The following is a 26059-nucleotide window of genomic DNA, read 5'->3' as shown; positions in this document are numbered from 1 at the left end:
AAAGTCCCTGGTCACCTAATGGCATGTTACAACTATCTTTAGAACATGAGAGCTTTAGCTCTGATTCTTTCTTTCTTCAGGGTTATAGGCCTGGGGACAACTAAAAGGAAAATGAGAGGAAAGTAAATACCTTAGTCCTTGGTTCCTCTGACCAGCTGAAATGCAAGGAAGCTTGGCCATCTGCCTGGATCCAGAAAGTATAATTATTTGTCTCTGGAGCCACAAAGAACCCACTGAGCCGGGCTCTGTCAAGTGGAAGAACACAGAGTCCAGCAAGAGTAACCAAGGTCTGAATCAGGAAACCAACAAATGGTTGCCCTTGCATTTTGTTTTTCTTTATGGCAATGAGGAAGAAAAGCCTGATTCTTATGCCACATGATAGTCCAGAATATTCTAGAAAGAGCTATAGCACCTGCGTAGTCTCAATATCCCAATCCACCCCTTTGCACTGGCCACAAACCCCCTTGCAGTTGTGTTACCTCTGGGAATGTTGAAGCCACAGCTTTGGACCACATGGAGGCTTAGCTGAGAAATCACCTAACTCAGCCAGCACAGGCCCCGGGCCATGGTGGAAATTCAATCAATAGTAAATATTCTTATTATTAGAAATAAAGAGACATCACTGATCAGAACTTGCTCTGAGCTTACCAGAGACCTCAACACCTGCAGAGAGTGTTTTTCCAATTAAAAAATAATGGTCCACAGAGAAGAGTCAATTGAATGTGTCAGTAATTTCAAATTAAAAGCCATAAAATGCAACTTTGAAGAAGATTTCAGGCAATTTTATATAACATTTAAAAATTAACTCCTTTTTTTAATGTTTAAGATAAATTCCAGTGACCTAATATTACAGATAGATATGGTTAAGAAACTGATTAAACTACCCAAATAAATACTAAGAACATTTTCTTATTTTTTTAAATCTTCACATCATCAATATTAGGTTTTTAAATATTGCTTTAAAGTATACATGCTATTTTTACCTTTAGAGAGAATTTCTTATTTAAAATAGTTTCAAAAAAGAACAATTTAAAGGTCCATCAATACAATAACAGTAATTTACCAATCAATAAATAAATATTCCAATTCTTTAATTTAAATTTTTTAGATTTTAAAGAGATGAATGAGTGAGGGAATGGAAAATGAATTACTGTCTTGTTTGTGGCTCCTCAAAATGGCACTAAAGGGTCATACCCTACAAGTCCCACCATAGAAGTCAAATATTCTTTTGCCTTTGCAGGTAGTCTGACTGACCCCTTAACATTCTCATACACACTGAATAAAGCTGAAAGGTTTTCCTTTGAACATTATTAATGGTCCTCAAAAACTATGACAGAGATGCATTATTAGGTGCTACAATAGACCACAAATTGCTACCACTTTAAAACCACAAATTAGGCTGGGCATGGTGGTTCACACCTGTAATCCTAGCACTCCAGGAGACCGAGGCAGGGGGATCACTTGAGGTCAGGAGTTCAAGACCAGCCTGAGCAAGAGCGAGACCCCATCTCTACGAAAAGTAGAAAACTTAGCTGGGCATGGTGGTGCATGCCTGTAATTCCAGGTACTGGGGAGGCTGAGGCAGGAGGGTCACTTGAGCCCAGGAGTTTGAGGTTGCAGTGAGCTATGATCATGTCACTGCCCTCAAGCCAAGGCAAAAAAAGCAAGACTTTGTCTCCAAAAAGATAAAATCAAATAAGATAAAAAATAAAACCATAAATTGGCAGTTAAATGCCTAGTTAGAAAGGCTTCAGGAGACACTCTTCTTTTTGCAGGTTATCATCCCTACTTGGCTTCTTAAATGCCTGAAATTCTCTAAACAGGGAACAAAGCTTCTCATTGCACAATTGAGTTGAGATCTATAATGGTAAAATCTCTGGGGAAGGTCACAGATTGGCTGAAGTGCACACTCAGATGTCACAACCTGCCTCTCTGAGGAGGGTCTTGAAGGGAAAAAGAGATTCGTCACTCAGTGAAGGATCCACCCCTCAATATACACACTGAGAACTCACCAGGGAAACAGTGTGTCTAAGCAATTCTCAAACTTTTTATATTTTTAAGCTCACTTTAGAAAACTAGAAATTGTGACTGCATCCTTGAGAGGAAAGGATTAAAAAGACGCAAAACAACTCTCAACAGGAAAATCACAATCACAATGCAGTCACTCCTGCAGAAAACAACGTCTCACAGAGCCTTAAGAGCTTCCTCTGCTATATACCAGCTATTGCGCTGATGTTCAGCACTGAAGTCTGTTCCAAAGGAACTGTTTGCTGCCCAGCCTTTGCTCCCTCATATGCTTGAACTGCAAATCTTAACATCTTTCTTTGGCAACAGCCAGATGTTAGTCTTACCTCTTAACCTGCAGCAAGTTTTATTCCGCTGTTTAACCCTAACCCTAACCCTAACCCTAGCCTGTCCAGCTAAATGTTCCAATTGACAGTCATCTCCAAAGTAGCTTGTAAACTGAGTTTTAGAAAATATAAATTTTATGTATTGATCAAAATTTGTCTATGCACCTACAAAAGTCACTAGCATGACCCACATTAGTTGGGAACACTGTCAAAATTCTATTGTTGAATTGGTAGTGTTATACATTCTCCCCTGGAAATTTCACTGCCTTCCTTATCTGTATCCTAACCTCACCGGGGCTAGTAAAGATGCTTTTGATATGGACTCCCACTTTTCCTACAACATACCTGAAAGGTTGTCCTTCCTTTGACCAAAATCCAAATGGAGAACTGGCATTGGGGACAATCTGCCACCTGTACCCAGGGGTGGCTTTGGTCAGTGCCAAGCCATCAGCAGCTTCTCCAACTTCAAACAGAAGCCCTCGATTGCCTGTAAGATAGGTATATCTCATAAACATCACAATGCATTGCTCCCCAAATTGGGGGACCGCTTTGTTCCAAATTACAGAGTGAAAGATAATGCAGGTACCATCTGTAGAGGTGAGTCAACTGAGAGCCAGATAGAGTAGTCATGTGGAAGGTTCTATAGATAATACAAATGTTCTGGAAAGCAGAACACATTCCTTGGGGTAGGAGCTAGCTTCTTGGAAAGAGACTTGATAACAAATAATGAGGGCTGATATTCTCAGAGGACCAGAGAAGAGTAGGAAGCCCTTTTTAAGGGGAATGCCTAGGGAAGAGAACCAGGTTCAGGAGAAAATGTGAATGGGCAAACAGATGCTGTGGTTAAGAAAAGAAAGACGATGTGATTGTGTGCTTGTGACGTGAGTTGTCCTTGTGATTCCTGAAGCCAGAAGCGGACTGTGGTATCTTTTAAGGTCCAGTTCGGCCTGGGAATTCTATTCCCTAAAATCCCCTTTTCCCAGAAAATTGGCAATCCTTATATTTTTCAAGTGCCATGGCCTCAATCTGTGGACCTGAACACACAGTGCCAATTTTGTGGTGTGCTGCTATTATGTGACATTTAAATTATGTTGTATTAATTTGTGTTTCATAGTAAGCAAACCCTGAAGCCAAAGGCACAGATACGGTCAATACTGGAAACTAACTTGGGTTGAGAGTAAAAGCTCTGGAATCTTTTAGCTGTGGGTTCAGGTTCCAGCTCTGCCACTTACTAGATGTACGAATTGCTTAATGCCCTTGTGTCTTCATTTTCTCATGCATCAAAATGGGACTAATAATAAATACAGACAATACACTAGGACTAAGGGAAAATATATACATACTCAAACAACCGGAAATATATAGTAAGTGCTCAGTAAAGAATAGCTATGGTAATTTTTATTAAACTACTACTGTTGTTCCTCAGTAGTTCCTAAAATGGAGAGATAGATAAGGAATAAGCAGAAAAATAAGGGCATATTCTAAGAATATTACTTTAAACCAGAATTTCCTAACCTTAGCCCTGTTGACATTTTAGGTTGGATAACTGCGGTGAGAGGCTGCCCTGTGCATTGCAGAATGTTTAGCAGCATTTCTGGCCTCTTGCCACTAGATGTCAGTATCACCACCACCGCCCCAGGTGTAACAGCCAAAAATGGTTTTAGACATTACCAAATGTCCCCCGGGGGAGGCAAAAATCGCCCCCAGTTGAGAACCACTGCTTTATGTAGTCATTCGCCCAACTTCCATGGAAGAAACCTCCAAGCTCTTCATAAAGGACATTACTAACTAACTGTCAAAAACAGCAGCATTCAGGAAATTGTCCTAGCACTACCCAAGTAGCTAAAGCAGTCTATTTCCTGACAGGAAACACACCTTCTCTCGATTACTTGTTTCAGTAGTTTTATTTCCTTGGATGGGAGCTTTCCCTGAATAAAAACTGCAGATCTGGGAGCTGGAGAATTCTCAAGCAAAAGCTTTGCATGCATTTTCACACTTGAATGGCCTTTCTTTAGAAAGGTTTCTTCCCCTATTAGGCAACTTTCCTCGCAGGTGCAGAGCCTCTGGAGTTGGCTCTCGCTGCCTGGAGTTTAATCGTTAAGACCCCTCGTGCACCAACATGCAGCCTGTGGTTCCGGGCTAGGTAACATGCTAATCGCCCTTAATCCCTGACTACACTTGAGCCTTCAGTTCGAATGTGTAGCAGAAAAATGCTCCAGTGCCGTGTTTTTAATTTGCCGCCGTGAAGCGGAAGCTTTAAACAGAGGGCAGGTGAAACCTGCTCCCTTGTCTCCTCCAGTTCTGCCCACTTCAGGCATAAACTGGTGGCGACATCACAGGACATCCCTATTTTTCAAAGCAGCAGAGAGATGCCCACAGGGGAGAAGAAACAACAACATTTAAATGCACCCCATTGTGCCCCATTCTCCAGCCCTGTCTAATGCTGCTGTTGTGAGCAAAGCAGAGTGTGCTCTAATGCTCCTGTCTGCTCAGACAACAGGCACCCAACTGACCCAACCAAAGGCAGTTTGGGGGCTTCCTCCAGTCACTATAACAATGTCTTGAGGGCAGTTATGCTTTCTGGATTCTGGTCGCCACTGAACCCCACTGGCTATACATCTGGCTGGGGTTAGGATTGCAATGTCACTAAACATCTGAATAAATCTAAGAAACTTCCTGATATGAAAGCCTTGACAACGGTATCATGGGCTGAGAGCTCACTGAGCTAACCAAATAGCTGAGACAGAATTGAAACACTTTTATTTCTATTCTCCAGCCCCTCACAATTAAAAATACAACTAGAGAGTTCTTTGAACAGCCCCAGTTATTTCTTTACCTGCTTGAGGAGCAGTGAGCCTCACGTCTTTTCCTGGAGCCCTAGTGGTGCATTCAATCTTCCTGGGAGACACATGTCTAATATCACAAGGAATGCCTAAGGAGAATAAAAACATTTATGCATACAGGTAATATACATATAGGTATAGAGAGAGAGATCTATAGATGTGATGGCAGGACCAGACTGAAGGAGACAGGCTCCTGTTCTATGGCAAAGGGCTGGATGTGGACAGATTATTAATAGCAAAGGTTGTCACCCCAACTGAAGGAGGCCAGGAAAGGCAGAATGCAGAGCAGTGTAGAGTAATCAGAAAGAAAGCCACGCGATGCAAGCCCATTCCCTGGGGACGTACGGAACCACTTGGCTGAGCTCGGGAGGTAAGTATCACATGAGAGCGAGGACACTCTCCAGCATCCTTGGTGTCACTAAAGGAGCATCCTATCTGACTAGATGAAAGGTTCTAGATAGGTCCACAAAAGGGCTTGCCAAGGGGGCATTCCAGAAGAATCTGCATAGCAAATGACCAGCCACTCCTGCTTATCTAGAACAAGATGGCTAACGGGGGAAGGTGAACAGCAGGGTTGTTTTTCAGTAAGAATAGACCTTTGTGAAGAGGCAGCTATACTTTTTTCTTTTCTTTACCCCCAAGATGGGGACACTGAGGGAATTGCCACGCACTGGGGGTGTGCCTGCAGGACATCCTGTTCCTGTTACACATTTGCAGAGGAGGGGGAACGAAATCACACCTGGTCTCAACCAAACACAGGTAGAAGAACTTAGAGCAGGTTGGCATGATAAGTTAGAAGGGGCACCACCCCTCCACACATTCCTCATGCCATAACAGCTACAGCATCTCCCACAGCATTTAACACTATGAACTATTTCCAGCCATTTCAACGTAGTTACCTGCAATAGTAACCTGAGCGGAGGTGTCAAAGAAGTCTCCTGTAATTGTGATGTCTGTTCCTCCTCCAAGGCTCCCAGTTTCTGGAAACACAGATAATACTTCTACAAGAGTTAAAAAAAAAAAAAAAGTAAGCATCCAAATACAGACCAGGATATGACCTAGATAATGATATAATAATAGAAGCTGTCAATAATTTATTTCTTACTTTAACTCTCTAAATCCAGCAACAGTTGGAATTTTTTCTAGTAAGAGCTATTTAAAAATACACATGATAAGAAAAGGACTGGAAATATATATTACACAGGATCAATATTTGGACACAAGGGGAAGTGTAGAGTCACTCGTGGTATCAGCAAAATCCCCTACATACCATAATGTTTTCCTAGGAAATCTGTCTCCTGACCTCAAGGACTCTACGTGCATGTCAGGGAACAGTAGGTTACATTGCATGGAGGAATCAACTTTGGATCTACTGGGAAAGGCCTCAATTCACCCACAGGAATCTACAGTTCACTCTAAGCAGAAGAATGAATTACACCATCTGCAGCTCCTTCCACTCTCCCCCATGCTGAATGTTCCTTCCCACGTGCCCCTGATTGCGTGAAACCCCCTGTAGTCATATGTCACATATCCCCACGAATTTAATTTTATCTCATCCTTTCCTCTCCTATGATCAATCAAACTTTGACAGTTCTACGTTCCCCTTTTCCAGGAGAAAGAGGAACTGTGTTCTCTGAAGGTACGAAGAGGCTAATTATGAATGGTTACCACCTTAAAATATAAATTTTATGAGAATGTTTTCTAATGCTATTACCCATAACTCAAAACAGTGGAGATACATGTGGGCAAAGGTTGATCTCTTACACTCAAATATCAAAATTCACCACTAATAGTAATGGCCCCTTTCTTTTAACCTACTATTTTATAACTCTTTTTTTACATTGACATTGGAATTTTGTACGAGCTTCACGTAGAGATTAACATGTTCTTTTGATACACATGCAAAATTACACAGACTATAGACTAGGTAATTTATGAAGTTCTCAAACTTTTCACATAGTTGTAGATATTTTATAATTCTTTTCAATATGCACAGAGCACCTGCTATATAGTACTATGGATATAAAGATGAATATAAAATATTTAATAGTTCCTGTCCTGAAGGAGATCAGCATGGTAAAGAGAGGCAGGTACACAAAACTATATTTATAATACTAATACCTTAGGTTAGCAAAATTAGAGAGAGTACATGAAAGAACACAGGAGAAGGCTAGGGGTGGGGTTAGGGTATGGAGGAGTAGAAGAAAATTTCTAGAGATGACATCTGGGCTGAGTCTTAAGGAGAAATTAGAACTGGGCTAGAGAAGGGGAGAAAGAGAGGGCACTTAGAGCAAGAGATAGCCTGAGTGTGGAGAGAGGAAATTGCACAGCACACCTAAGTGTTGCTGGAATATGAAAGAGAAAACAATGGAGCTGGAGATGAGAAGCTTGGCCCATTTCGTAGGGATGGGAAGCCAGCAGAGGACAGTGAGCAGGGAAGATGCATCAGATGTGTCAGGCCCTTGGGAACCACTGTAGCAGCCACACAAGAGGCGAAAGGGGTCCAGCATCAGATGGTAACTGGAGAGATAAAGTGACAAAGTGGATACGTCATATTTTAAAAACATACGGTGGGTAAAACTGGCAGAAATTGGTGATTGAATGGATGTGGAATGGAACGGCAGAGGGAAATCTTGGATAAATTCCAAGACTCTTGCTCATCTACTTCTTTAGACAATTTTTGGAGTTAGAAGGACAAGCACCTCTTGGGCCATTTTATAGATGCTTAATTGAGGCTCAGAAAGGCTAAATAGCTTAACCAAGCTTGACTAGTGATTAAGTGCCAGCCCTTGGGGAGCTCAGTCCTGGGCTCTTTGCAGTTGTCCACATCCCCTCTCCCCACAGCCTCCTCTGCTATGAAAAAGTTCTGGCCTGTGAGTCCTCATCCAAAGAAGACATCAGCCCTGGAAATATAAAATAGCTGTGTGATCGGGACACCTGTCAGCCTATCTAGCACTTCAGGGTTCGACAGTGAAGGGAGGACTCACAAATAAGCTTGGAGTGAGAAGAGCTTGGCAAGAAGAGTGTATTTTCCATAGCATATTGGCCGTGGGCATAAGATTTGGAATTAGATCTGCATATTCTAGCACTAGGACCTTTGGACAAGTGGCTTTGCCTGAGTCTGTTTCCTTATCTGTACAATGGGGCTAATGTTACCTGTGTTATAATTAAATGAAATAAATATTGAGATTGTATGTAAAACAGTCAACAAGGGCCTGACATCTTCTTTCTACTGTCATTATAACCATCAGCTTGGGTGCTTCTTCAAATGTACCCCCAGACAGACTAGTTATCCTGTTTAAAGAAAAGCAAAGCAAGGGTCGAAATCCAGCTTTTTCAGGATCAGGCTACCTAGAGAATAAATGGCATTTGCCCATGACCTATGAAATATCTTGCACTGTTGACAAAGGTAGATGTTGATGGCTTCTGGGATCTAAATCTACCTCACAGACATTTCTTCAGTGACTGTGTCATTGATGTATTCAACCCTAGAATCTAAGTAGTATTCTTTAGTTATCAGCTTTCTACCACTGAATTGTGTTCGCAATTTTCCAGTTTTCAGGAAAGTTTCCAGTTTTCAGCATTCGTGTTTTTGGTGTGAGAGTTTATTCACCAGGCGACAACACAGTAGTTTAGCATGAATATCAGCAAGTCATAAATTGTAGAACAGATCTCAGAGATCGGGTGTTAGAGCAACTGGAAACATGTGCTTTAAGAGTTTTTTAAGTGCTACCATTTTTCTGTTACTCTCCAGAACATAGAATAAGGCAGGACTGTCTTTCATTCAACTGATATCCATAGACTTTGTACAGAAGTCTACAATCACATCTCTTTCCAATATAATAACTAAAGCTGACACGGATACAAGCAACTTAATCTCAACCAAAACCGAAAGACTATCCATGATTATAGGGTTGGCTTCAGGTGTTAATGATCATAGAGAAATGGCCAAGAGACAGGGAAGGCAGGCCCAACCTTGAACAAGGTGTGAAGGAGTGGGTAAGGAGTATCAGTAAAAGGAAATAGTACCTGAGTGTGTCTGGTACAGGAAAAGCTCCTGTTTAGCACTGATCAGCCATGCACTCTTGTCAACCATTGACCTTCAAAAGAGACAAAGCTGTGTTTTGGCTGAAAACATCCTCTGGCATTGCGTTTTTTTTTTTAATTGGCTGCCTAAAAGGAAGACTGTAAACTAACCTCTGTTGATCTTTAGAACAGTTGGGATACCAACTCCCTTCGATGACTAGAGAACAATACCAATGGGTCAAAGTGTGTTTCCTGATCTACAAAATTATCGTATGAGAATTATACCTACTTCACAGAGCGTCTCAAACACTAAGTGAAATAATGAATGTGGAAAGGCCTATAATCAATACTAGTCAATAAACATTAGTTTTATTCCTTTCAAAATGAGAGAGAGAAATCTCCATACTTTGGGCTGTATAGCTATAGGTAATACATCACCATCATCACAATGAAATTAATATCAGCTAGACAATGCATTTTTAAGGAAAACACCTGGCAAATTATATAGTGGCAGAGCATGAGGTAGGATATATGGAATCCAGAATCCTAATTTACCTCTCCAAAGCTCATTGAAATTTGGAACCTTTCCATCTTGAAGAAGGCACTTCCTGCATGGCACAATGCATTTCATGAAACCATGTTCCTCATTAGCTACATGTGACACTTTTAGATCTACAATACTTTGAGATTACTTAAGAGGTAATTCCCAAAATGCTGTACCATCACTACATGGAAACACTTGCATTGCCTACAGATGAGTGCATAAGACACAATTATATTCACCCAAGTAAAGAAAATCAAGAAGGGATATGCAGTTACATTATACTATTCTGTGTGTGTATGTTTGAAATTTTCTATTATAAATGGTTAAAGGAAGTAAGCAAGATGAGAGAGAGAGATGATATAAAAAGAAGACAAATTTACCTACTTCTACTCCCAGTTACTTACTTTCCTTTGTTAAATACTGAGAAACTAACATTCTGGGAGCCTGTAACACAAAGAAACAGACATTAATGCAGGAATCTCTGGGGCCAAGCCATTGCTACCATAAACCCAAGAACTCTGATATCATCAGGTTACGGCCCAAACCTATAATTTCCTTAATGGTGCCCAAAATAAACACCCCACAGGCTTAGTAGACTTTCAAGAATAAAAGGGCAAATGTAGTATTGCATAGCAAGTAAGAGTCGAGGCTTGTAGTTAGACTGACATGATATAAATCCTGCTCCACCAGGTACCAGCTTCAATGTTTTCACCTGTAATGTGAAAATAATTCCACCAATCTCACAGGCATTATGTGAGGATTAAATTAGTTTATGTATAAGCTGCTTTATATAGTGTTTTTCAGGGAGTTCTCAACAAACGGTAGTTACAATTATTATTCTCATGAGAACCAATTCTTGAAATTGTTTTTTTCTGAATATGGAGAAATACATGGCAACACTTTAAAATCGTGTTACTTCTTTCACAGACCGATGTAGTCGCCTTCCACACGGCACTGCAGAGTCCCAAGGCCATGGTCTTCCTGAATGGGATAGCTAAGGAGAAAACAAACCGAGGTAAGAACTGCCAGACAACTTGGTTCAGATGTTCTGCTCTTTAATGAGGAAAGTAGAAAATAAAAGAAAAGGCAAACTGGCCAGCGAAAATGGTAGGTGCTGACGGTATAATGAGCTCATTGGGGTGAGTGCTTAGGGTAACACTAACTAGAGTTATCATTGACACATATGCTACCAGCAAAATGCACAGTGTAAGAGACAAAATTTAACTTACTCCTAAACTCTATTTGGCCCTTTCTTTCCAAAATCTGTTATACAACAAGTATAGCAAAACCCTTATCAAAAAAAAAAAAAAAATCTGTTATCAAGTGTGAGCTCCAAAAAGGACAGTCCTGAGCAAACAAATTGAAGACGCCAGGAGGAAACTACGTTTCAGAGTTTGACTCCCATCCAAGTACTAACCAGGCCTGACCCTGCTTAGCTTCCAAGATCAGACCAGACTGAGCATGTTCAGGGTGCTATGGTACTATACCCTAGTCTCAAAAAGCTAATCTACAAAGTGTAATTCTTATAATGGCCTCAAAGGAAGATTAATCTGCCCAGTCCCGGAGTGAAATAAAAATCCAGCAAAACGTTGGTTATCTGAACAGGAACATGTAGATACTTGTTTTTTTCCCTTGGCTGGTCATTAAAGTATGGTGGTTAAGTGTGTGAATTCTGGGGACTGGTTAGTCAGATGAGGTTCAAATCCCACTTCTGCCACTTGCTTTCTGTGAGACCTTTAGTAAGTTACTTAACTTCTCTGGGCCTCAGTTTCCTAATCTGTAAACTGGGACTAATAACATACACACTTACAAGATTACCATATGACTTAAATGTAAAGCATTAGAGCAGGCCTTGACCTATATTAAGCCCTTAATAAGTATTAGCTATTTGCTTTCGAGGAAGGTTTTAGAATCCACTTTAATATGCATTTTGAATCAATTCCTGTGTCTTTTTCAGCAAGTCTAAAGATAAGGTAGTCAACAGTTATGAGTGATGTATATTAAAAAATAGATGTGTATGTGTGTGTTTGTGTATGTACGAGAAAGAGAGAGAGTGTGTGTGTGTGTGTGTGTGTTGTATTCATGTGGAAGAACATAAATGCACAGAGATTGGCAAGGAAAGAAAGACACTCACCGGCTTCCTGTCTGCCTGTTTACAAGAGAGCAAGGAGTGACCCATTTGTCTTCTTGAGCTTCCAAGATCAATGGGCTAGATTAAAAAATGAAAACAAAAAACATGGGACAATAGTGCAATGCTCCCAACAAACATCCCTGACAAAACTTAGAGAAAACATAGCCATGAACATTTTCCTCTGGATTTATTGTGCACCCTGACAGGAGACTACAGGCTGTGTGCTAGGGGATGTCAAGTCAAACTCTCAGCAAGAGAGAAGGGGGCATTCATGGCACATGCTTTCACACTACAGAGGGAGCATCTCTCTTTTCCCACAAAATCTTCATCATCTCCACATTGGCCATATTGGGTCTACACAGAGCTATTGCAGATTTTATGCCTTTATTCCCCCTTTCAAAGGCTAGATCCCAGACCAACACTGAGATGGGACTAAGTAGTAAATATGGCATATTGGCAAGGACATACTAGGGGTTTCTATCCCCCACAGGAAGAGTAATTTTCTTGTAAGACAAGTTAACCTTTACTTAATGTCAGAAATGTAGGTCCTGAGAGTAATCAATTCATGTTCTCTTCAAATAGGGTAGAATCAGAGAGATGGAGCAAAACAGAAGAGGATGCCACCAACCCATCCAGGAGTGAAGGAAAATTAAACACAGCATATAGAATCTATGCAGCTGAGCATATAGCGAGATTATGTTCCTTCTACCTTACAAATCCTCAATATAATTGCTTCATTTGTTGAATGATCACAGTTGCTTAGAGCTTTCCACAAACTCCACGGTTTCAACACTTTCCATCTTATTCTCCTCTCTTCCTAGTGTGGATGATTTACTAGTAACACTTTCTACTTAACAAGTGTCCAGTGAAGAAAGTCATGTTGACATCCCAATTATTCCTAGGAAACATTAAAAGCTCAATGGCTTTTAGTACCTGTGTCCACATTTTCCTCTGATCCCACTAATAGAATTTCTAAATGCACAAAATGGATAACAAGCAAACGAGAAAGTTATAATGGGCTTTTGGGTTTACATGTTATTTTATAAAGAATTCATTTCAGCCTCAGAAACAAGGGGAGGAAGGGTGAAAATTGAAAAAGAAAATCCACAGATGCAATTACAGTGCATTTCATGCTGAGCCCAGAGTGACTAGTTGTCAGTAAATAAATGGACCAACTTAATCGACCAGTTGCAATTACATTAACAAAGTTTGCTGAAGCCCAGCTCACCAGGGACCATAAACTGCAAAGAGGAAAATAGCAATTCTGTGCCAACTGCTTACAATTTATTACTATCAGGGAAGCTGGTCCCAGGAAGCCATCCAGCCTGTATGTAACTAGTTGAACACAGAAAGAAACACGTGCTTACCTATCAATGTACTCAGCATCAAAATCGAAGGTTTCCAATTTTCCAGTGATAATCCAGCCATACACATGTATTAGTGTTCCTGTTTTAAAAAGAATCTTTAAAATTTAATGTAACATAGCTCAAACTCTAAATGTATAATAAAAACTATTAGGTTGGTGCAAAAGTAATTGCAGTTTTAACATTGTTGAAATTTGCCGTTTGATATTGGAATTCTTAAATGTGGTTGTACATCATTTTAATGTGCATTTCTTGCTTTATGTTTTTTCGCTAATGACTTATTACTTGTTGTTTATTTTATTTATTTTAGACTATGGAAATGATGTTAAACAAAAAGCAAATTCAAGCGATTTTCTTATTTGAGTTCAAAATGGGTTGTAAAGCAGCAGAGACAACTCGCATCATTAACAACGCATTTCATTGACAATGCATTTGGCCCAGGAACTGCTAATGTACAGTGCAGTGGTGGTTCAAGAAGTTTTGCAAAGGAGAGGAGAGCCTTGAAGTTGAAGTTGAGGAGCGCAGTGGCTGGCCATCAGAAGTTGACAACAACCAATTGAGAGCAATCATCAAAGCTGATCCTCTTACAACTACATGAGAAGTTGCCCAAGAACTCAAGGTTGACCATTCTACAGTCGTTCGGCATTTGAAGCAATTTGGAAAGGTGAAAAAGCTCGATAAGTGGGTGCCCCAGGAGCTGACCAAAAATCAAAAAAAATTGTCGTTTTGAAGTGTTGTCTTCTCTTCTTGTACATAACAACAATGAACCATTTCTTGATGGATTGTGACATACGACAAAAAGTGGGTTTTACAGGACAACCAGCAATGACCAGCTCAGTGGTTGGACCAAGAAGAAGCTCCAAAGCACTTCCCAAAGCCAAACTTGCACCAAAAAAGATCATGGTCGCTGTTCAGTGGTCTGCTGCCTGCCTGATCCACTCCAGCTTTCTGAATCCCAGTGAAACCATTCCACCTGAGAGGTATGCTTAACAAATCAATGAGATGCACTGAAAACTGCAAATCCTGAAGCCTGCATTGGTCAACAGAAAGGGCCTAATTCTTCTCCATGACAACACCCAACCATACATCACACAACCAAAGCTTCAAAAGTTAAACAAATTGGGCTATGACGTTTTGCCTCATCTGCCACATTCACCTGACCTGTCACCAACCGACTACCACTTCTTCAAGCATCTCAACAACTTTTTGCAGGGAAAAGTCTTCCACAACCAGCAGGATGCAGAAAACGCTTTCCAAGAATTCCTGGAATCCCGAAGCACGGATTTTTACCCTACAGGAATAAACAAACTTATTTCTCATTGACAAAAATGTGTTGATTGTAATGGTTCCTATTTTGATTAATAAAGATGTGTTTGAGCCTAGTTATAATGATTTAAAATTCACAGTCTGAAACCACAATTACTGTTGCACCAACCTAATATGTTTCTTTTTGGTTGTGTATTCCCAGTATGGCAAAGCTGGTCCTGACCCAGAAAATTAATGCATTTTTATAGACTGCACAACAATAAGGTCAATGGTATGATTTAGTGATCAATATTACACAATAAAAAGGCTAAAATAACCAGTTATTTCAGTCACAGACTTATTGAATGGAGCACAGTAGGAATAATAAGTCTTCTTCACAGCCCAACATGGTGTGAGGATTCAGCAAGAGGGGCCAGTTTCGACACACTGCCCTGTTCCATTCTCTGCACTCCATGTAGACCACTCGCCCAACGTGGGATGTTAGAACAATGTGCCCTGTGGTGCTCCACACTGCATGAGACTTTCCTCTGGACACTTGCTAAAATGAACATGTGATATGAAGAACCTTGTATCACACAATCTGATTGGCCTTCAGAGATCCTAACCTTTCTTCAATGTCTCAAAGTACAGAAGATAAACATCACAGAGGACCCAAATGGACAGAAACTGAAGGAGGACATAAAGCATCAGCAGAGTTATGGGCTAGAGGATGGACAATTGGCACATCTCGCTCATTTAACAATTATACTCATGTTCAAATATAGGATAAATTGGGGATCTGTAAACAGTTGCTGTCTGCCTTACCCACTGATATATGGGTGACTTCTACCCCTGGGTCTCCTCTATGTGACTTCCAGGGATTTCCATTGGGTGGTAAGTTTCTCCTTAGTATGTTCCTCCTTTGAGTCCAACAAGAATGGCAGTGCAGGCGTGGGCGGCCGCCTTTCAGCAAGGTGCACTGCCCCCCATACCACTCCCACATCCACTGCTCACAAGAGTTGGGAAAGGGATCTAAAGTAGCTCCCTATCAGAGTTTGGGAGCCCCTTCCAGATGCTACATGAGCTACTAGCTTCCATGTTTGAAAACCACCTTGACTCAGTCCTGTGGAACTGCACAAGGCAAAGTGTTAAGCAAACACAACATAGCAAGGTGATATAGTTAAAATTCACCATACGGTCCCACAATTATTGGGAAGCATGTGCCTTGCAAATAATTAGAGAATTCAATCATCTATACTGTAATCATCTACTATGTTGGTTAGTAAAGTAAAACCTCAAAAAATGGAAGAGGAATGGGCACCTATGGGGCTCATGAGATCGCTGAATACAGATTTGAATCTTTTCACAGACACTTAAGGCCAGAAAGAGCATTACCAAGAAGTTGTTCCCTTCATACTGCATTTGTGTTGTATTACGAAGACGTGACTTTCCTCTGCAGTCATTGGTTGACTAAAATAACAGGAACCTTTCAGGAGGTCTTACAGCCATTTTACAAGTGCATGGGCAGAAATAGTAGAAACCTAACAACTTAGACAAAGGTCATAGAGTTGGCAGAAGCCTGGAGTCTCAAGTTTTTTGTTACTGCTAAAAACTGGCAGAATAATTCTCTTTAATTAGAGCTACAGGATCAATTTCCCAGCTTTGGTGAGTATGACTTCTAGCTTTGATAGGCACGATTTTAAAAACTAACAACGGGTTATAGAAATTAGGAATTCCTGTGAGTTTTTGTTTTGTTTCTAAACAGATGAAAGCCAACAGAGGCTGACAAATGGCCAAGCCAGACCACGGTGCCAGGGGAATCTTCATCATGGTGAAGGACTGTTAACCACATATAAAAACCCAACAGCCCTCCCCTGGCCCCACCCCCTCCCCCATCTCCCTGGCTGCTACTCTGGGCAGGCTTCCCATATGGAAGGAGGGTAATCGTCTGGAAAGTGATTGCAAAGATGCAGCCGTGTGGATCCTACCCAGAGGGACCACTCCAACCAGGCCAGCCACGAGTCGTTCCCCCGAAAGGTGGAGGAGACAGCATACAGAACTCCACCTCGGTGGGAGAGACTGGCTTGACAGATCTGGGTGCCTGGTGGCGTCCTATTTCACACCTCTAATGCTGGCTTCTTCCTCATCCCTCACCCTAACAAGACTTCTGCCATCTAAACAGGAGCTTTCTAACACCAGAGCAGCAGGGACCCAAGCGTCTGCATATGATTTTCACAGACCACATCTCTTTTTAAGAAAACATTATCATGTCTTGATTACACAGACAAATGGGAAGGAACAGATCTGTAAAAAACCCACTGAGTAAGATAATACCAAATGCATATTCTTTAAGATATAATTTAAATACACATATACATAATCAGTATCTATACACATAAACACATAAAGTGTACACTTGTCAGTAACTTAGATACTTATTTTGACATTCTGGACCAGTCAAGCCAATCAGAACAACTAGATCAGTGTATACATTTAGACACAACCACATATAAAAATTTAGCAACTTGTGTTCCCACACTTATTCTGGAAACACTGAACAAATGAAAAACCTGAAATAAAAGTAGGAGAGTGCCAAGAATCAGACAGCAAATTATCTGCAATCCAAGTCGTGTTTCCTACTTAGTTTTAAGGAAGACTTGGGAAATTCCTGAACCTATTTCTCCACGGCAATCCCTTCTCCTTTTATGTAAATCCCCCAGCTTTACATAATCTTCTCTCCTATCTTCCTGGTCTTTATATATCTGTGTGCTCTCTAACTCATAAATAAATCCCCTAGATCAGCAGTCCCCAACCTCTTTGGCACCAGGGACAGGTTTCATAGAAGACAATTTTTCCATGGAAGAGGGGTGGGTGCAGCCCAGGAGTTGAGGACCACAGGCCTAGATGAAGACCGGGGTTAATACCTTTTCAAGTGGCATCCAACACTACTCTACACAATACAAAATAGTGCATTTATGGGTCATTCTGAATTCTGACTGTCTGAATTCAAAAGTCGTCTGCACCGTTTATTAGCTATATGACTTTAGGCAAATTACTTAACCTTTTGCTACTTCATTTCTTCATGTGCAAGATGGGAATGATAATAGCTCTTACATTATCAGGTTTTGGTGAGGATCTAATAAGATACTTAAAGAGCTTGGAATGGAGCCTGGCACACAGTAAGGGCTTAATAATGGCTTGTTATTACGTGAATGATTATAAAGTTAAGAGCAACGATAACTTATACTTCCTCCAGTCTTCAGCATCAACTGGTTTGATTTTGCTGGCCTCCTTTTCTTTTCATGTTGGGATTCCTTTTGTTATCAGTGAAGTAATAGAGCAAAAGTACCCAGAGGTGAAACCAAACCAGGTTAAAAATGAACCAACAGTTGACAGTTATTTTCAAAACAGCATCAGAGAAGAAGTTAAATTTTCCCACTTACAGAGTCCACCCACCTAAGTAGAAGAGTTAGCGACAAGCTTTAGCAAAGGAATTCATGGTTATTTCTATTTAAATAGAAGATTTCTTACCTGGAACTCCACTTGGTGGATTCACTTGGTAAACAATGGGTGTCTGTGCCCTGGAAAACTGTTTTGAAAATACGATCACAAGTGAGCATTTCATTAGAATATTGACAAATATAAGAAGTGCAAACCATTCCTCGTAAAGCATTAGTGTAAGGTAGTAAATTACATCTCTAAACGTAAATTACATTACATTTCTTCAAATCACCTTCACACCTACTTCTTTTTATCCTCATAACATTACTGTGAAGCAGCTACGACAGATATTATTCTATTTCTCCTATGGATGATGTAAAGGGACTTTGGTCAAGGTCACACCACTCTTTCTTCTGCACCATATTGTCCAAACCTTGGCGAGCCTGTTCCTTCTATCTTCCCACCTGCCATACCCAGGACCACATTTTACCAGGAGGAAACGTAGGCAGGCCATCATCCAGAACATCGATTTTTAAATTCCGTTATTATAATTTGGTGTCTGAAGGCCTTGAAGGTTTTTATTTTTCTAGAAAAAAAAATCCATTTATTTAATTGGAAGGATTGCAACTTAAATTCTTATCAGCCAGCACCTTGGTAGGGATTAGCAAGCTACAAAAAATGGGAAATTCAATAGGCATAGAACTGAGGTGCTTATTGGGGAAATGGAAGGTGCTCGTTGGGAGGAAAATGATTCAAAAGATTCAAGGTATGGGAAGCAACATTGTTCTTCAAGAAGGTGGAAACCATATCCATGGGAGAGGTGGGAGCCTGCGAAAGCCTGGTGGTGGCTCTCCAAATAGTCTACGATGCCCCCTTCCTGCAAAGCACATCAATCATCCATCATCTGCTAACCACAAGCTCCATAAAGGTAGAGACAATGCCTGACTCAGTTGCTGTTGTGTCCCTGTGTACAGCCTGCTATGCAGAAGACATTCAAATTTTTACAAATGAATGGAGTTGCTCAATCTTGGATGACTGATATGCTGCCTGGAAGTAGAGCAGGGAATGAGATAATCTCAGGAATCCCATCTCACCTAAGGCACCTAGGTTAGTCTAGATCAGTGCATTACTCTATCAGGAAATCACACTGGGGCCAGTGTGAAGAAACAGGGAAGTGTAAGGATGGACTGACCAGGTCAAGGTTTGACCCATGAGTCATTGATGCACCCAGGAAGAGACCTATCTCCCCCTGCCACCACCTCATGCCCAACCTCCTCTGATGCCTAGACTGTCTCCATTCCTCACAACCTACAGTGCTTCCCTCTGGCAAACAAATCACAGCAAATTGTTTTATTTGGTCTGCTTCCAGCACCCCAGGAGTCCACCTTCCCAGAGGGACTATCACCAAAGAATAACTCCATTGTTAATCAACAGCCTTAATCAGATACCGAGAACCAACAGACTTTTCTGTTGAGAGCCAACAGACCAAGCTTATGGCAGCATATCATGTGTGATCACTATCACAGTATTGATCTGCCAGGCTGTACAGTCCACTGTCAAGGCTGGTTTCCTCACTTTCTAATGGAAAAGGTTAGAAAATAGTTCACAGAAAATATGTGTGGTCAGGGGGTCAAAATAAGAATGCTGTGACTTCACAGATTGGGAGCTGGCTCTGTTCTCACCAAAAGATAAAGATTAATACAGTTCCACACACAACTGCCAAAACTTCCATCCCCACCCAGCCTCCCAGCCAACCACTGCCCCAGGCCTTCACCTCCCCGCTGGGACAGCCTTCACACCCATGTCCTTCGAATCAGAACTATATCACAGGAGCCCAGGGAAGTGGAGCAGTGCTTACAGCCGCATCTCACAGATGTTAGAAACTGAGGCAGATGGAACAACCTCATCCAAACCGAATAAGGAAGCACAACTCTCGATTTCCAGTTTGGAATGTAAGATCTACCCTTCAGTCTGTAGTCAGTCCTTGTACCAGAAGTTCTCCGCGAATATAGCAATTCCTTCATTGCGCCCTCCCGACTCCTCAGAGAGTGGTGGAGCAGGCTCAGGGTTAAACCTCAAAAAGGGCTTCACTTGTGATTCTCTCTGAGCTGACAGAACACAAAATGGTACATTTCTAAGAGAAACAGGCCCCTGGTCACCCACCAGGCTAGAGATATGACAAAGTGAAAAATTAATGAGCTTCCAAATCAAGCTTCCCGCATGCTGATCTGTGAGCTCGAGTGAGGTCAGCAGAGGCAAGATGGGGAAGAGGGAACGCGGAGGATTAGCTTGAGAAAGCCGCAGCCACCCACCGCGTGATAAACCTCCTGCGAGTTGTTCGAACTTGTCAGTGCCCACAGCAGGCTCTTTGGAGCGGACTGGCAAGACAGGATTAATTTTTAATACTCGTGGTTCCCCCAGTCTCAGTCCCAAAACAAAGAGACACACCGGGTTTTATTCAGCTTGGAACGCCTCTCATTAACTGCGTCCCCTGGTGATTTTTCATCAACACGCCAAGATAGTTAAACCACTGACAGACTTGTTTTCTTTAATGTGCAGTTTTAGGAAGTGTTTCTCTTCTTTCTGCCCTCTCTCCTTACCAATCTTTTAGTAAGTAGGAAAACCACTATCTGGGAAGAGAGAAGCATGGTGATGAAGGCGCATGCTTGGCAGTCTGTCTTCTGTTAGGTGCCCTGAGACGGTGCAGAGACGGCGGGGAGGCTCTTGATCAGAAAGGATGGTATAATTATTTTTTCTGTAGACTGCATATATGCAGAAGCAAAATTCCAGAAAACAAGATTCTCTTGGACTGAGAACCAGGTTATTAAGTGTAAATTGACAGCAAATTCCAAATTTCAAAAACAAATAGCCTATAGGAAATGTGGATCATATTAGACATGACTTTAGAGGGTGAAGTCTGGTTCTAAAGGAGCATTAATTATTGACTAAATTGTACTCTTTGGGACAGCTCTTAAACAGAGGCACCCCATGTGAAATACAGTCATGTCAGCAGGAGCACTGCCAAATCTCTGCCTTTTATGAAGCCTTTCCGAGATGATTTTAGTGTAAAAGTAATCGGAGAGGGATAGTAGGAGACTGAACCAAACGTGAAATTAAACCCCAGTCTAGCTATTGAGGCTATAAAATAAGTCAAGCATTGGCTTTCTAAACTAACACCAACCCCCACTCCGCCCCCCTTTCTTTTTTGTTCGTCTGATCATGAAGAATTCCACCAGTAAATGCTATTTCAGTTTAGTGCTGGAAAGATTAGCAGAAATCTACCATAAAGAAGAGGGAGAGGAAGAAGTTAGGTCTCTGAGTCCCTTCACCAACCTGATACTCAGCATGATCTCAGCTATAAAATGAAACATTGGTACGCGAAGGTAATCTTTGTGGTTCCTCTATGGGCTTTCGTGTAGGTGAGAATTTAGAGGCAGATGCAGGTGCAAATCCTGGTTCTGCCATTTACCACCTGGATGACATGGACAAATTAACTTCATCTCCCTGAGCCTTGGGTTGCCCATCAGTAAAAACAGGATAATAAATAGCTACCCCCATAAAACTGTTGTGAGTATTAAATTAGACAATCTGCATAAAGCACTTAGCTAGAGCCTGGCATGCATGTGTTCAATACTTACCTTTCATTACTTTAATCTAAGAAACTATCACTGCCATCTACCTTTCTTCTTGCCCTGTCAGGGCAGACTCTTGGGCTGATTTATAACTTGCCTTTTGCTAACACCAGCACACCCTCAGACTATGCAAACACACATTCTTCCATCCTGAGAACCCACCTTGAAAGTACAGTTGTCTGGTGGTCCTGGACTTAAGCTGCCTACTGCTTGTCCCCCAAAGTGCACTTCCAGGGAGTACAGACCCTCGTGTGCTTCAGAAGGCAGAGATCTGAGGACAGGAAGTAGAAATCCTTATGAATCAGAAACCATGAATTCCGGCCGGGCGCGGTGGCTCACGCCTGTAATCCTAGCTCTCTGGGAGGCCGAGGCAGGTGGATTATTTGAGCTCAGGAGTTCGAGACCAGCCTGAGCAAGAGCGGGACCCCGTCTCTACTAAAAATAGAAAGAAATTAATCGGACAACTAAAAAAATATATAGAAAAAATTAGCCGGGCATGGTGGCGCATGCCTGTAGTCCCAGCTACTTGGGAAGCTGAGGCAGAAGGATCGCTTGAGCCCAGGAGTTTGAGGTTGCTGTGAGCTAGGATGACGCCATAGCACTCTAGCCCAGGCAAAGAGAGTGAGACTCTGTCTCAAAAAAAAAAAAACCATGAATTCCCACAGCTGGAGGCCCACTTAACCACCTCAAATTTCCCCCCTGCACTTGTGAAACAGAGCCAGCCAAGGATTCCTATATTTTACCTTTCACCTCCTAGATCCACTAATAATCCCTAGACTTTAAAGACTGGATCCTTCAGCAAAAGAAGTTATGACTTTTTGTTGTTGTTGAAAATCCCTGAAAGTATTTTTTTATGGACCATCCTGCATAACAACCTGACATTTTTTTTAATCTGTCCATTTTCTCAGAATCGTAAGTTCGTAGGACTTTAAGAATTGGAAGGGGCTGGGCATGGTGGCTTACGTCTGTAATCCCAGCACTTTGGGAGGCTGAGGTAGGAGGATCACTTGAGGCCAGGAGTTCGAGATCAGCCTGGGCAACATAGTGAGACTCCGTCTCTACAAAAAATAGAAAAATTATCCAGGTCTGGTGGCTTGCACCTATAGTCCCAGTTTACTCGGGAGCCTGAGGCACAGGAATCACTTGAGTCCAGGAGTTCAAGATTATAGTAAGCTATGACCATACCACTGCACTCCAGCTTGGGTGACAGAGTAAGACCCTGTCTCTAAAGAACTTTGATAGATAATCTATTCTCCGTTTCCGTTTTTTAAAAATGACAGTTCCGGGTAGATTAAGAGACTTATGTGTATGAACACCAAAAGTTAAGGGCAAAGTGGGGCTTGAATTCTAAGATCTTTCTAATGAAAGATATGTATCTAAAAATTCTTGCTTTTATAATCATCCAAGCAGCCCATAGAGATTTCATGTATCCATCAAGACAAAGTGTCCTGGACTTTCTCTTCTCTTTGCACAAATATCACAGTGACTTCTTTGCCACTTGAGGCTGTCATCCATGTTGATTTTAGTAAGAGGGGAATATGATGGATAAAAACAGCAACTTGATTTAAGAGGTGCCTCCTCTCCCAATGTTACCAACAAAATGTTTAGTGTGACCCTCAGTATTTAAATGTGAACTGTCCGTTGTGTTAGCCAACTAGCTTTATGAGCTTGTTAAGCGTTTGCAATGTGGTTAGTCCCAATTAAGACGCCCTGTGAGTGTAACATACACACTGGATATTGAAGACTTGGTATGCAGAAAAGCATACAAAGTATTTCATTAATAATTTATATAGATTACATATTAAAAAATTATATTTTGGATATATTGGGTTAAATAAAAAATATTATTAAAATTAATTTCACTTGTTTCTTTTGACTTTTTAATGTGGCTACTAGAAAATTTTAAATTACATTTACGTTCACATTATACTTTGATTGGGTAGTGCTGATTTTGATATTGCCATGGCTTCTTTGGAGAAAGCAATTGTTTTTTATGATAATGAGTATGAACAGTATTTCATTGATGATAAAGTGCACATATTTTTACACTTGAATGTTAATTGAACTTGATATTCGGCTTCCAATCAATGAGTATATTTAAGAGGATAACAATTCTTTTTTTCAAAAAAGATGACATAAAATCAATGGTGCATCCTAAAATCATTAGTATGTTGGGATTAAAGAGATAGGACATACAAAGCTTTAGAGCTTTGACTTATTTCATGGTAAGCCCTTGCAGAAAGTCTATGCCCAAATATACCATAAAATCTAAAGAAAATATATTACTCAGTTTTAAAACCAACAGCGTGCTATAAGGAAGTGCAGTAGAACAGATATTTATTCCACATCTTCTGCTCATAAGGTATCATGAAATACATGGTAAAGACTACAATGGTAAGATTAAACACACCCTGGGTCCTGAAAGCACTTACTTCTGAGTATGAATCTGGCAAGTGGGCAACTGACATGTAAGACACTCAGGTCTGAGGCAACAGGGTCACTAAGGCTACACCTGGTGTGTCTTTGTGTAAATTGCATAAGGTCTCCCTTCAGAGTGATGAACTGCACAACAAAGTGTGGGTGAACACACATACACCTTGTGGATGAATTACTAAAAGGTGTTCCTTCTTCCTCTTCCAAGGAAGGGAAAGATGATACTCAGTCAAGTGTTCAGGGAAGAGATGGCATTTGTAACATGGTTGGTGGGTTTCAACAGGCAAAAATGGAAGAAGGGGAGTCTTCCTGAAAGAGGGAACAGAAAAGGAAATGGTAATGTTTTTTCTCTTAACCAACGAGCCACTTTTATGCAGCATGTCTAAGACACAAGTAAAGAAAGAATGAACTAATGTAAACTTCATAGGCTAACAAAAACTTAAGTAGAATAATAGATCACCTGCAATCCTTTAAAAATATTTCCTAAATAGAGGTAATATCAAACTCAATAAACAAACTGAGCCTAAAGAAGATTTGCTTTCTGTTTGGGTTTATGCACAAGCATTACAATTATGCCTATTCTGAATGATGAGTACTTTGGATGGCAAAATGTCACCGTTTATTAAAATCTTAGCCACAGAACTCCTTGCAAAAAACAAATGGAAACATAACCCAGCCCCTCCTTATAAAGATCTCAAAATTATTCCCCACGCTCTCATCTTCCCATAAGCCCTAAATCCCTGATAGAGACCTTTTAAGAAGTATATTCGCATGGCATATTTTTTAAAACAATGGCCATAATTGCAGTCACAGCAGGAGTTGCTCTGATATATCACCGAGAGCTACTGAGATCAGCAAAAGTCCGCTTCCTGTCCGGTCTTCCTATTCCCAGATAGTGTACCTGGTCCGGCATGTCACCACAGGCAAATCCAAGAAGACAGGAAAGACATCACAGGGGATACTTGGCAGTGCAGGCATGGCCAGGTTCACGTTCACCAGGTGTATCTCCAGCTGAGAGCCATTGGTGGGGTAAAGGACACTGGACCCCAAACCTAAACACAAGGAGAAGGGGAAATCTCCGTCTGAGCAGAATTTTAATCCACACAAGGTAATGCAAAATGTGGCCACATGGGGGCAATGTAAGACATTGAATTTGCCTAAGGATTAAATTAATATTCATTTCCTCATGATTGCTGTATAAAGGAGTTTTCTCGTTTAAGAAACTATAAAAGAATCTTCTCTTCTCAGGTCGACCTAAATCTAGAAAAGAATTTTTCAGTCCTCAAATTTACTCTTTACCGTGCTACAGTTAGGTGTGCTAAACATGGTTTAGAAGCTCCAAGTGTACAAGTATAGAATAAGGAAGATTCCAGGGAACACGTTACCAAGTGCTAAGCTACGCACTGCCCTATCATCTCATTTAGGGTTCCCAGAGTCCCATCCCATAGCTCGCGGTAAGATAGTGGACATAGACTTGTAGCAGTGTGGTGTGATCTGCTTCTGCGACATTAGCAATGAGCATCTGCAAAGACAGAAGTTGTTCAGTCTGTCCACCTCCCTTCAGACCTTCTTTAACACCTGTCCTTAGACAAGGAAGAAATCCAAACATTCATATCTTTAGCATTGTGGATCAATAAATAAGAAACTTGCACTTGGTAAAACCCAAACCTACCATCAAAAATGACCGTGATCCATGTTCCCCCTGCAAGGCTACCTTCTCCAGGTTCAATACGTAAACTCAAGCACGGTACTGTAAACGAGTGAGAAAAACACAGGTTTTGAAGGTCAGCTTCAATCCACTAGCTTCCCCAGTATTTTAAGTCAAAATTTAGCATGCATCGGAATCACCAGGAGATCTTGATAAAGCACAGATCACTGGGCCCCACCCTCAGAGTTTCTGGTTCAGTAGGTCTGGGGAGGGGCCCAAGAATTTACATTTCTAAGCAAGTGCTGCTGGTCAGAGAAATACACCTTCAGAATCCCCATTTTTTGTTGTTGTTTTGTTTGGGGGTTTTTCTGGTTTGTTTTTATTTCAAAATATTAAGGGGT

General features: G+C 41.1%; 1 protein-coding gene across 1 annotated transcript in view; it reads right to left on the bottom strand.

The window, feature by feature from the left end:
* The window catches only part of PKHD1 (polycystic kidney and hepatic disease 1 (autosomal recessive)), a 535504-nt gene that overhangs the window by 508064 nt on the left and 1381 nt on the right, over positions 1-26059 (bottom strand). Inside the window, 13 exon segments of the mRNA XM_012648551.1 lie at positions 131-245; positions 2697-2838; positions 5188-5283; positions 6094-6195; positions 9224-9294; positions 10169-10208; positions 10694-10758; positions 11899-11973; positions 13263-13341; positions 18036-18093; positions 21740-21848; positions 24912-25062; positions 25683-25760. Of these exon segments, the coding sequence (XP_012504005.1) occupies positions 131-245; positions 2697-2838; positions 5188-5283; positions 6094-6195; positions 9224-9294; positions 10169-10208; positions 10694-10758; positions 11899-11973; positions 13263-13341; positions 18036-18093; positions 21740-21848; positions 24912-25062; positions 25683-25760 (1181 nt within the window).

This window comes from Propithecus coquereli, unplaced genomic scaffold (genome assembly GCF_000956105.1).
Source record: "Propithecus coquereli isolate 6110/MARCELLA unplaced genomic scaffold, Pcoq_1.0 Scaffold29, whole genome shotgun sequence".
NCBI classification, from domain to species: domain Eukaryota; kingdom Metazoa; phylum Chordata; class Mammalia; order Primates; family Indriidae; genus Propithecus; species Propithecus coquereli.
The sequence above is the reverse complement of the archived record's forward strand: the minus strand, read 5'-3'. Positions and strand labels throughout refer to the sequence as shown.